Genomic DNA, 13,801 nt, shown 5'->3' on the forward strand with positions numbered 1-13,801 from the left:
ACAGAACTACCTCAATAACATCCCAAATTGCAAAATTAAGTTAACGCAGATATTATAGTGCAGAGTATACTATTGGGTGGTTTAGGGGGCCACCATCTGTTAAACCACTAAGGCACTATGGCACAAAAGCACTAAGGTGTAAGATCTGTAGTAAAAGTGTTGCTGAAAATGATACAACTTGTTGAATGATACGAGAGTGTACTTCAGCTGTCATCATCAAGACTACAATAGTTCTTGTCAGAATCAAACAAGTTCAGAAAAGGATTAAAGACCAATTCTAAATGGAAGGTAACAAACTTAAAACATTGACTCCTGGAGCTTTTTGCCAAAATGCATTTTTTGGACATTTTGGAGAGTTTCAGGCTGGATATGGGGCCAAATTAGCTCCAATCTACTCAAAAAGGCATTTGCAACATGACAGCATGCCTTTATTTCCACTAGCATTGCGTTTTACGACATTTTTGCTCGGGCATGCACAGAAATCAAAATTTTAGGCGTTTCAATTTTTTTTTTTTTGCCTTTCTTTTTTCTCCTTTTCTTTTCTTTTTGCAGCAGTGATTGACCTTCTACTGGGCTTGCTTCCAGTTTGAGAAAGCATCATCGAGACGGTCGATTTTGGCCAAGGAGTAGTGTAGTGGCAGGGAATTTTGCTCAGAGTTTTTCACTCAACTTTTTTATCATTTTTGTGCATATCTCAGGCTCCATTGGGCCGATCATTCTGACCTGGGTATCATTGGAAAGATCTTTTCCTCCTGCAGAAGTTGAGCATGGATGATGCCAATTTTGGTCAAAGGTGATGACATCAGAAATGGAAGAAAGGCCTAGGCTCGTCACGGCCAGTTGGGGCCGGCACAGGAGTCAATGGGTTAATATTATGCCAAAAATTGGAAGCACTAAGAAAGTATGCTCACATGTTACCAGTTGCAAAATTGAAAAGTGATAAGGTATATTGCAACTTCACTGTGTAGTTGTTGATCCTATGCCCCCACATTCATGCTAATTGTTTATGTGCATCCTTACTGTGCACACAATTTACAGGCCACATCATGCATCAAGTGCATAGTTCTTACACCAACTTCAGTTTCAGAATCAGCATATTTTCCACATGCTTTGTATCTGGAACAAAGATAGTGGCCCCACTTTTTCTTGCATTTCTGAAACAAGGAACTCTCATCTGACCACAGTACACAGGTAAGTTTGACAAAAATCCACATAATTAATAGGAGATTTTTGCACAAACATCCTTAATCATCAAACACATATTCTGGTTACCTGCCAGCTTCACGTGCAGTACTAAAGTTGTTGAGGGCCTGAATGTTGTCTCTGATTCTCTGATTAATCAAAGTTAAATCTGTGTGCTCATTTGCTGGGAAAAAAGAAATTGTTATGAATAAAACAATAAACTGAGCAAAAGAATGGAAATGACAAGTCCAAGCCACATGCTTAGGATTAATCAATAGCAATTTTTTCAATAAACCATAAACATCATTTCACTGAGCCTATATGTCCCCATTCCCAAAGCCAGCATTGAAAGTGTATTATTTCTTTGTTTATTACAAATTTTCTGTAATTCACATCAAATAATTGCCTTTTCTTAAAATTGGACCATTTTTCATTTACCCTGCTGCAAGTCAAAGAAATCAGTGAAATCTTTTTTATAAAATAGCGTGACTCAAAATGTGACCAAAGCATGCATATTAAACAACTGTTAACTCGTCTTATTACGCTTCTTTAGCCAAGTTGTAGATTTTGAAAAGAGCAACATACTAATTAATTCTCCTGTACATACCAGATGAAAATTGTGGATGACCAGACATGATTGCTAAAATTTTGAGGACCTGGTAAAAAGTTCTCATGGCTCTATAGTTATACAGGTTTTTTTTTTCTTTTTTCTATTTTTGCAGCATGCTGGTGATTTGTCTCTCTGTGGTAATTCATAAAACTGATCGGCTGATTGCAGAAAATATCCATACCATACCAAAGGCAGCATCTTGGAATTCTGAGGAAGAAGGGAGGTTTCTTGGAATGACATTCTGAAGGCATGGGGGGGTAACGCAGTTTGGAATTCCAAATGCATGAGGAGGGGGGGGCTTCAGCTCTGAATTTCCAGAGGGGGAAGACGGCAAAAGCTTTGCTTCAAATTGCTGATCTGATAACTTTTCCAGTTTGTAAATCATCAAGCACAAACCGACCGCGGAAGCAGGATAAAGATCGATCAGGCAGGTGTTAGCGATCACACGGAAAATTGAGCAGATGGGTTGAGCAGCCAGCTCCACATCGAAGAGGCCTTAAAGTTGATGAATTAGCCGATAGATTAATAAAATATAAAACAAGTCTGTTTCTTTCCAATCTAAAATTGTCAATTGACGATCTTATTGCGTGAGAAAAACTCGCACCAGTCTCTCGTTTCCAAATGGAATGCCTGACACATTTGTAGGCTGCATTACTGGTGGTCAGCAGTTACTCAATGAACGCAATTTTTAATATGGCAGGTGACGCCAGCACATTGTAAACTTTACTTTTGTCTTCCACCAGTATCAATATGATGTACATGTACTCTCCTGAAAATACGAAGCTAATGAACTGAAAACAAAAAGTACTGTTTTATTTGGTGGTAAGCAACTGATAGATAACACTTAGAAGGGAAAGCTACAGTGTACTTTATTGAACATTAACTTGAGTTGCTTGTTTGCTTCACATTGCATGTATTTATTTTTTTGTAAAATTTTTCTGGGCACGAAATAAAGATTGTTGTTGTTGTTGTTGTTGTTGTTGCTTGACCAAAAATTGTGAGTAGAATTTTCTTGGAGGGGGTAAAAAGCGCAAGTTTCCTGTCTGGTCAAAATTTTAGGCAGCCAAACAGGAATTCCAAAAGGTCTGAAAAAAATCAGAAATTCCAGAGGGGAGGAGGGGTTAATGATTTTGGAATTTGGAGGGCATGGGGGGTAGAGCATTTTGGAATTTCCAAGGCAAGGGAAGGGGGTGTAAAATGTCCACGCCGCACGTGGTAGGGTATGGATATTTTCTGGAATCGCCCATTATGCCTTATTTATGTATCTATTGTTTTCTAACTGTTAATACATGTAGATATGGATAATAATACCTTCTTTCTGAATTTGCTGCCCACTTGGAAGCACAAACACTTCAGTTTCAGCAATGTTAATTTTTAGTTCTTGTTCTGCTAAAGCCCTGGTGGAAGAAATATACTTGTGATTAGATCATTTATGTAAGAAGCTTGATGAAGGTCATTAATGGCTTCATCACTTAGTAGACTGTTAATAACATGGAAGGAAGTTGCCACCATTCCACTTACATGTGAAAGATGTTGAATATTTCCAACATCGTTTGTTACTTGTGAAACAAAAGCAAATCCCTCAGCTGCAAAAGCTGAGGAGGGACTTCAGAGCTAAGTCTACAGTCTTCAGTCTCAGACTTCAACTTCAGAATGTAGACACCAGTATGGATGAGGATGTAAGTACTGATGCTTGGCAACAAATAAGGAAACTTTATTGGTCTGTGTGTGTAAGTGTGTTACCGACTGACAACTGTATAGATAATCTATGTAACTTAATGTCTGCCCATTCTTTTTAGCCCTTATGGTTATTTTGGGCAGGTAGTACTCTATACTAATTTAATGTTTATTGTAATTATTTTATAAATTGTGAGTACAAATAAATGGTTGTTGTTGTTGTTATTGTTGTTGTCTTATACCAAGACATTCCACAACTGATGTTTCAAGCACAAGCGTTTTGCCGAAGGGCTCAAGCTCAAAATGTAGAAGCATTTTGTCATCTATTACTAAGTTAACATGAATACTGTCAATGAAAGTGCATGTTTCACTTATTTTGACTTTATTCTGCTTCTTTGATCATAGGAGATTTATCATAATATCCAGCTTTCATAGATTTTGCATATTTTAAAAATTAATTGTAACTGAAGAAATGATAGTAGGAATAATTATGCCAAAACATGTTTTACATTGTAAGACAGGGTATTCACGTTTTCAACGAATGTTGCACAAGGCTGCTTCCAACTGTGACCCTTTTGTATCTCATTCACTGCATAAGAGATTTCAGTAAAATTCTACAAGGGTATGACAATCATGTTTCACAGGAATGTCAAGTGCTCTGCTCATTTTTGTACATGTACTTTAACGCTTCACAACTTTTCTGCCAAATTCAGAGTAGTTATCATGGATACCTACATTCTATTCAGTTTAATTATGTTGCTCCAGCTACATTTTTATTGTCAGCTAAGAAACCTGATGCTCTTGTTTAAACCAGCTCTCATCTACGGTGTACATTGCATGTATGGCCTAATGATTAAGTCACAACCGTCTTTACCTGCATTACAAATGAAGACCTGACAAACATACATATGTACAGTTTATGGTGCATATGGAGTCATAAGGTAAATCGTAGAGCAATAGAAGCAAACAGGTTTAAAACACATGACTGAAAATACATAGCCATTATAGAGTTCTTGCATTATAATGTAAAAAAAAAACTGCCTAATAACTATTTTCCGTTTGAAAACTTCTGTGTTGGTCTACATGTGCAATGAACTATTAACACTGTGGCACATTTCTAAAAGTTGCTTCAGCAAATAGCTTTTCACAAGTGACAACTGCTATGTGACAACTGCGACTATGTGACTACTGCAACAACTGCCAGCTACTCTGAGTAGCTGGTAAAGGTATTCACAGAAACAACTCTGAAACTAGTGAAAATGCTTTGATAATTAAAAAAATGTCACAGACATGAACTTTAATTACAAAGAAACATGGTGACACAGAGATGTATGAAAATTACTATAGCCATCCATACAAAATTGACAGGTATATATAGATACACACAATGTAGCTGCTTCCACAATGGAGAGAGTTAAAAGTATTAACTACAAATGTAGTTTTCATAGCTATCTCAACTACAATTAACGTGGCTCATACCAGTTTTCAGGTTTTTGACGGCTCATAACTTTGTAAGAATAGAACCAAAAGGCAGACAAAGGCCACCGTAATATTTTTGAAGGTTTGGATTATATAATTTATACTTGACCTAAAACAGCTGTTATTTTGTCGTCAACAGTTACCATGGCAACATTCCAAAAGGATTTTCCAGACCTGATTTTTCGCTTATGTAACTAATAACTAAAAAATTAACGCGGTGACCCCGATTTTTTTTAATCAATAGCTTTTGGCATCTGAAAATGAAAATGCACAACAATTCTAAAATAATTTTCCGGAGCCAATTTCTTGTAAACTTGGAAAAATGACAATTTGCAGAAAGCGCAAATTTCCTTCTGTAGAATTTTTTCATTTTTTTTTCTGACGTTTCCTCTCAATAATAATGTTATATTAAGACACTAAAAACAGGGGTCACCAGGCTTGTTTTCATGTAAAAACCTTGATGAGTTCCGTTATTCCCACACGTGTAAACACGCATTCAAAACTCCAGACTTTATAAGATCAGCAATTGCTCATGAGCTGTTTTGACTACTGCTGACTGCTTCGTGTGCCCACACGGGCGAGCAGGCTCCGAACAGGCATTTTGTTTTGTTTGCTGCTAAAACATCATTTACAGTTGTAGTTGTCATTAAAGACAACCTCCTGGGCTTACTCTGTAGGATTTTTACACAAATTCTGGGTAGACTTGCTATGTTTTGCAAGTCCTTTATACGCTCCCAGTGGCTGTCACAATCAATCAAGTTACCTTTGAAATTTGGGATACATTGAATTCCCAAAACAATTTTTCTTAAATACACAGAAGTGACTTAAGTTGTTGTAGCAGGTAAAGCCTCCTTTATAAGTGAATTTCGTCTCCAACAGTACAAAAGTGACCTTGCGCGAAAAAGCCACGCACTGCCATATTTGAAGAAGCTAGTCATAAAAGGGGATAAGTGACGATTTTGGTTGCTTTTCTTTTTTCTTGCCCCAAATTAGCTAAATTTTTGCATGTGGTCTTCAATGTAATAGAAAAACATGTTCCTGTATTTTTGCCGCTGGTTTTTGCTTCGCTTTATAAAGACACTGCTAGGAAAACCGAGTGGTTTTTTGCATACGCAATATCCTGAAAAAGAAGCAAAGTTTAGTGGAAAAACTACGGGACATTGCTAAACATACCTAAACAAAATTCTATGCGAAATTTGGAGCGTTTTCGACAAAGTTCACTTTTGATTAAAATACCTAATGCTCTTTACCCGCCGAGGCTGCAAAGAAACGAAGCCGGCCTTTGTTATGATAAACAGAGCCGATCCTTTGTTATAATAACCAAGCCAAGCCTTTGCTATAAGTCGAAGTCTCGCCTCAGTTTATCATAACAAAGGATCGGCCCGCCGCAACCGCAGGGACTTTGATCTCATTTAGAAAGCAGCAAAATGTCAATTTCACGCAACGTATAAGCTCAAAAATGTTAATTTTAGGTCAAAAAAGGTTTAAATGTTGATTTCACGTTAACGCGAGACGACAAGGAGGTTGATTTCACTTAGAAACCACCAAAATGTCAATTTCACGCAACGCATAAGCTTAATGATGTTGATTTCAGGTCTAAATAGGTTAAAATGTTGATTTGATGTTAACGCGTGACGGCAAGGAGGTTGATTTCTCTTAGAAAGCAGCAAAATGTCAATTCCACGCAACGTATAAGCTCAAAAATGTTGATTTTAGGTCAAAAAAGGTTTAAATGTTGATTTCACGTTGACGCGTGACGGTAAGGATGTTGGTTTCAATTAGAAACCAGCAAAATGTCAATTTTACGCAGCGCATAAGCTCAATGATGTTGATTTCAAGTCTAAATAGGTTAAAATGCTGATTTGACGTTAACGCGTGACGGCAAGGATGTTGGTTTCACTTAGAAAACAGCAAAATGTCAATTTCACGCAGCACATAAGCTCAATGATGTTGATTTCAGGTCTAAATAGGTTAAAATGTTGATTTCGCGTTAACGCGTGACGACAAGGATGTTGGTTTCACTTAGAAACCACCAAAATGTCAATTTCACGCAGCGCATAAGCTCAATGATGTTGATTTCAGGTCTAAATAGGTGAAAATGTTGATTTGACGTTAACGCGTGACGGCAAGGAGGTTGATTTCTCTTAGAAAGCAGCAAAATGTCAATTCCACGCAACGTATAAGCTCAAAAATGTTGATTTTAGGTCAAAAAAGGTTTAAATGTTGATTTCACGCTCATGCGTGATGGCAAGGATGTTGGTTTCACTTAGAAACCAGCAAAATGTCAATTTTACACAGTGCATAAGCTCAATGATGTTGATTTCAAGTCTAAATAGGTTAAAATGCTGATTTGACGTTAATGCGTGACGGCAAGGATGTTGGTTTCACTTAGAAAACAGCAAAATGTCAATTTCACGCAGCGCATAAGCTCAATGATGTTGATTTCAGGTCTAAATAGGTTAAAATGTTGATTTTGCATTAACGCCTGACGGCAAGGATGTTGGTTTCACTTAGAAACCACCAAAATGTCAATTTCACGCAGCGCATAAGCTCAATGATGTTGATTTCAGGTCTAAATAGGTTAAAATGTTGATTTGACGTTAACGCGTGATGGCAAGGAGGTTGATTTCTCTTAGAAAGCAGCAAAATGTCAATTCCACGCAACGTATAAGCTCAAAAATGTTGATTTTAGGTCAAAAAAGGTTTAAATGTTGATTTCACGTTGACGTGTGACGGCAAGGATGTTGGTTTCACTTAGAAACCAGCAAAATGTCAATTTTACGCAGCGCATAAGCTCAATAATGTTGATTTCAAGTCTAAATAGGTTAAAATGTTGATTTGACGTTAACGCGTGACGGCAAGGATGTTGGTTTCACTTAGAAAACAGCAAAATGGTAGGAGCCCATGTTTGGCTCCTGAAAATGGTAATTTCACGCAACGTATAAGCTCAAAAATGCTGATTTCAGGTCAAAAAAAGGTGTAAATAAAAATAAAATGAAACAAATAAACATTTCAATAAGCACTTTTCCAAATACAGCAACGTCTTCAATGGCTAAAAAATCACGAGATAAAACATAGTTTTCGACAAACGCGATCGTAGCTTTATGTCACACACCGCCATAACTTCCAAGTTCAAAATGCGCTGGTACCTCTTATGCCTGATGAGGATAACAACTTTGGTGGCTGTTTAGTTTTGGATTTAAGAATTTGATGACTCCACATGAAAACGCTCTATAAATAGGGCTGACAGATTAACAGATTAACCCTTCTGCGCAATGTACGGGTCTCCATATATCTGCATGTCCCCTGATCCCAGAAGCTCAAAACACTACAAATCATGCTGATTTGAAATAAAATCAACGCAAACTGGATCACAGATCTGTTACAATCGATCGCCACTTGCTGGCCATTATTATCTTTAAATCTAGTTACCAGTTCGAGAAACGTCTGCAGAACGTAATCGCAATGCATGCCGGGAAGGGTCTTTACACCTTGTGCGCGGGAAAACATGGCGGTCAATACAAGACAAATTTTATAAGTCTAAAACCAGTTCTCGCTTTCCAAACTTTGACGCTAGCAACGCTTGGCAAATAGGCCACAACTCACCAGAGGGTATTTTTCTTGGGCAAGAACTGCTCTTGGACTTTGCTACCTAGCTCGATCTGACTTTGAATGCCGATAACACGATTACGGTATATCAGCTGCCTTCAAAGTTTCAGAACACATTTTGATTCTTTAAAACGTGCTGATGACTTACGGGTTTATCGAGGCTTTATGATGCCTCTCAACCACCAGGTAGGCATACAAGGTACTTTAAAACAATGCTTAAGATATTAGTTGACAGAGCTCTAATGTGGCACATCTCTTTTTTGTTTGATGGCATTTCGTTTGACGCTCAATCGATTCACGTGTTGTGTTCACGTCACAATAACCAGTGTAAACAATCCGTTCCCAGATTTCCGCTCTATATGCTGTAGGATTTGGTTTTGACTTCATACACTATAACAGTCTGCCTGTTTACTGTTCAACAAATAAACTACTAAAGACATGGCTAGGAAAAGCCAAGTTTTTTGCCTACGTTTTAACTCGAAAACAAAGCAAAAACCAGCGACAAAAATACAGAACCACGTTTTTCTATTACATTGAAGACCACATGCAAAAATTCAGCTAATTTGGAGCAAGAAAAAAGATAAGCAACCAAAATCGCCACTTATCCCCTTTTATGACTAGCTTCTTCATTTGTTTTGGTCTTTCGGGTTTCAAATCTCGCACCTCTATCATGTGTGTTACTCACGCGTGACGCACGATGGTGATCTACACCCCGCACAAGAAAACTGGTACCAGCCACCTTAAATCGTTTTTGCTAAGGGCTTTTACTACTCAACTTCACATCAAAAATATCACATTCTGGATGCTTAACATCTAAAATAATTATATTGACAGTCTTACATTACAACTTCAAATTAACATGCCGTGATGAAAGTGATACCAATATTCAGTTTGGCTCATACCAAATAGCTGTTATTGCAGTTTTCAGCGGTTTGACATACAGATGAGGTGATAGGGTCAATTCTGCTTTGTATTTACCCTTTCGCCTCGCTTCCATGCCCTTTTTAACAAAAGAATATTTGACCACAGACTCAACTGCATTAACAGTCATTGGTAGAAACCTAATAAGCCCATTCTTAAAATGATAAATTAGAACATGAGATTGTGTGTTTGTTGTGTAGATAATCATGTTCATGAATGTAACTTTACACTATGAGTGATATTTGAAAATTCTCCTGAAATTGTGCAAGGTTTTACAGTTAGGCAATCGCAGCAGTCAACTTCAAAAAAAACACATGACTTTGATGAGCTCTGAGCCTGAGCCTGCGATATGGTCACGTGATACTGGTCACCAGATACCTCTTTTTGATAGGTGTCGATTGACCATAACATGGATGTCCATTATCAAAGCTGTACATGTATGCTGTAAATTAAGGCTGCATGCCTCAGCCAAACTATTAGCTGGAGAATGGCTGCCAATGTTGCACGACGTCATTGTCGCAGGGTGGAAACCCATGATTCATGCCGCTAGCCATGTTGACCATAAAAAAAGTTTTGTGGTTTTCTATTTCTATGCATGCATGCGGTTCTGTTCCTTTAGTTAGGGTGCTCCGTTATCATGTTGTTTTGTAATGTTTCATAACACTTTCTTCCATGTCAAGGTGTTATGTTGTTATCTGGGGATGTTTGAAAGGATATCCCGGTGGTGTGGGTGGTAAATTATACTTACTTGTCTCTGGCCTTTTTCTTGTCCAATTTTTCAGATTTTCTCTCAATAGGCAGCATCTGCAATGATCAAACAGCTTGAGTAAGTTCACATAATTATATCACCTTTTCATTACAACCACTATAATGGCAAATTAGCAAAACAAGAGACACATTAATCACTTCCTGGTCAGCATGACTGAATGTGTACAGGCTGACTGGGGAGAATAAGAAGATACAACCTGCACTCACAGTGCCCTCATAATGTACAGAGTGAAAAGAGATGTTAAAGCTAACATTGTCCTGACAGTGCATTATTAACAATAAAGTAAAGTGTAGAGATGATTAAAATAAAGTACACACCCACTTAATACAGATACCCACTTATTACGGGAGTGTAAATGTAGGTACAGCTTTGTTTGCTCTCATAACATACAGAGTGAACTACAATGTTAAATGCACATTGTCCTGAAAGTGCAAAATTTACAATAAAGTAAACTGAAGTGCAGATAATTATAGCTAAAGTAAAGTTCATGTACAGTTGAATCGAACCCAGTATGCAGACACGCACTCAATACAGATAAGAACTTTTTAAAGACAGTTTTGTTTCTTCTGACAAAAAGCTTCAGACATCATTAACAGGTGTTTATTTATTTCTAGAGTTTTCTTTTATTAATTTTCTGGAGTGAAATTTTCGTAAGATGAAACACATTTGACTTATTAATTGTAAAAGGTGGTACTTAGGATTATTAATCCTAAAATGCATGCATTTGAGGATTATTAAGCGTGGATTTTACGATTAATAAATGTGAAAATTTCACTCCAGAAATAAATAACCAACTGTTTATTTTTCTCTCATATCAACCCTCTTGATGTGGACAGTGGTTAACACTGACAATGGACAGTTCCGTGACCCAAATAAGACATTCATACATGCATACAAAGTCAACCTTGCTTTATGGACACTGGGTATCTGCGCACCAAAGATTTCCATAGATCATTTCTACACTTTAAAGTGAATAATTAATTGCCGGTTTTCAAACTGATAAGAGAACTTTAACTGACAAGACAGTTGACTAGTTAATCAAGCATGTTTGAACATACAGCTGTAAGTCACTGACAGTAAAGGCATCAAACATTGTTCTGTTTCTTTTAAATTGTATGCTCAGTCTTTGAATAGAAAAAACATATGCCCATGATGTTTATTCTGAGAGCCCTTTGGTGTCTGTATTTACTGGGTTCCACTGCCAAGTTATACAGTTTACCTCTAGTCTAAAAAAGCAGCAAATCTTAATGACTCTAAACAATAACTTGGCATAAAGCATCAAGTGATTTGGGTACTAGACAACCAACTGGTACACTATCTAGCAAAGTGGTTTTTTTATGTACCACTAGTTGAAAGCAGCACATAAATTCTTCTAAAATCATGCCATACATGTACCTCATCATTGGCATCATCATCATCACTGTCGTCAACACTGTTGTCAATATTTTCTGCATTATCAGAGCCCTCACTGCCAAATTCATCGTATCGCTGAAAAAAAATCAACTTAAAATTTATCATAACTTTGGCAAATGGCCAAAAATATGTCCTGTTATGGCAGGTCCTTTGCCTGTGATCAGTCAGAAGTCAGATGCACAGACAATATCGCTGTAATTCATGACTGGCAGTCAGGTGCTTATCAAATGCCTATTATTTTTAAAAATGCATTTAAAATGTAGTATCGCTCTTATTTAAAAGTGTTAAATCTAAAAATCTATTGTTGTTATTAGTATTACTAATTATGTGCAAAAATTACTCCACCTATTGGTTTCAAAACATTATGCCTGGTAGTTGTAAGTAGTGAAATTTCAATCATTTTGTTCATTCATTCATTCATTTATTCATTGATTCATTGAAAGGTAAAGTATGTGTGTTTTTAATGCCATGTGGGTTATCAAATTTTTGGTCTCACAAGAATCCAACCTGCCTTGCTTGTCATTCATGTGGTTTAATCTGATTGCACTCTGGTAAAAACATCAGTGACATAATGAAACACATGTATTTGCCTTGTGGGTCACTTTTTTTTCATAGTACATTGATGCTATTTGTGCATTTACAAATGCACACTGACCACTAAATTGGATTCTATTAATTTTGTTGTATAGATCAAAGCAGCTATGGTGCCATAATATTTCTACAGCTTTGAAGTGATGTTTCCAGTTTAGTTTGCCTGTCTTGATTTTTCAGGACCATGATCTCAAATTTGAACAGCTGATACTGCAATTTCTACCACGGTTGGGCATGCTGCTTAACACAATTTCTTGAGACTTAAAATAATGCTATGCCACTGATAGATTGATCATGACAATAGAACAATTTTGATATATAGCCTAAAACAATAGACCTCAGTACGAGACCCTGGGAATACTACAGAGTTTGTGGGGTTTATTCCCAAGAGCCTCGTGCTGAGGACTATCGTTTTAGGCTGAATTGTAATAGCTTGAAAAATAAGATTGGCACCATTACCTTATTATTATATTATTATTATTATTATTATTATATTATTATTAATTATTATTACCATAGGTGTATCTTTGATTTTGGGTATCCACATTATGGTTAATTGACAGCTGTCAAAACAAACTATTAGCTGATGAGTATCACATGACCATATCACAGGCTCAGGTTTCGAGCTCATCGAGGTCGCGTGTATTTTTGAAGTTGACCACTGACCAGGGACTGTTTTTTTTTATTGAAACACCGCCTCAAGCCAGGTTATTACTTTAGGGGAGAAGGAGTGAGTCTGAGCAAAGGCAAAATTTTGGTGCAAATTGACCCCTGGTGCATTTTTGACTTTTCTTCCAACATATTCCTTGCACAATCGTCTCGTCAGCTCGTTAAAATTTAATGGAGAAAAAATAGCGAAACCACATGGTGAACAATTACGTGCTCACAATTGATCATTTTTTGGGTTTCTGATCCAAGAACACAAATTCTCTTTTGTCATGATTAGTTATTGTAATCGGGAGATCCGCTCTTAGGCTTGGATAAATCTATATATTATATCAAAATTGGTCTATTCTTTTGTTAGAAAATTAAGAACAAATTAAAAACTCAGGTGTTAGTAATGCTTTTAAAACTGGCTGCCTCCAATCCTATGCTCTGTTACACTGTCAAGATATAGGGGAGCCAGACACTAACAAAACTGCTGTTGTTGCTGCTGCTATTGTTACAACCAAACCATAATTACTACCTCTTCATCACTGTCTTCTCCATCGTTCTGAGCAAGTTTTAACCACGTTTTGTTCCCATCACTGAATGGCCTGAAAAGAATTGTGAACATTATTATGAATTTCGAACATTAATATTTAAAATCCAACAAATGCAATAATTTGTGCAACTGATTCAAAAGTTTGACGAGTTTATTCTTCATTTGCCTGTAGTTTTATGCATGCTACACTTAGCTTAAAATAATGTGAAGGTGTTCCTTCTACCTTTGGCACCATTTGATTTGCAAGCTAGCTGTGTACATGTAGGTAGATTGTTTATTAAATTATGAACTACATCTACACAAACTTTCATCAGTATGTAGATCTCATAGAGTTTTTTTTCAATAT

At 36.9% G+C, this 13,801-nt stretch overlaps 1 protein-coding gene across 1 annotated transcript in view; it reads right to left on the reverse strand.

Moving 5' to 3' along the window:
• The window catches only part of LOC145487508 (28S rRNA (cytosine-C(5))-methyltransferase-like), a 54,005-nt gene that overhangs the window by 23,726 nt on the left and 16,478 nt on the right, over window positions 1-13,801 (reverse strand). Inside the window, exons 7-11 of the mRNA XM_081466323.1 lie at window positions 13,438-13,507; window positions 11,643-11,735; window positions 10,227-10,282; window positions 3,104-3,189; window positions 1,273-1,366 (exon numbers count right to left, since the gene is read on the reverse strand). Of these exons, the coding sequence (XP_081322449.1) occupies window positions 1,273-1,366; window positions 3,104-3,189; window positions 10,227-10,282; window positions 11,643-11,735; window positions 13,438-13,507 (399 nt within the window). The remainder of the gene's footprint in view (window positions 1-1,272; window positions 1,367-3,103; window positions 3,190-10,226; window positions 10,283-11,642; window positions 11,736-13,437; window positions 13,508-13,801) is intronic.

The sequence above is a fragment of the Orbicella franksi genome, chromosome 5, assembly GCF_964199315.1.
Source record: "Orbicella franksi chromosome 5, jaOrbFran1.1, whole genome shotgun sequence".
In the NCBI taxonomy this organism is placed as follows: Eukaryota; Metazoa; Cnidaria; class Anthozoa; order Scleractinia; family Merulinidae; genus Orbicella; species Orbicella franksi.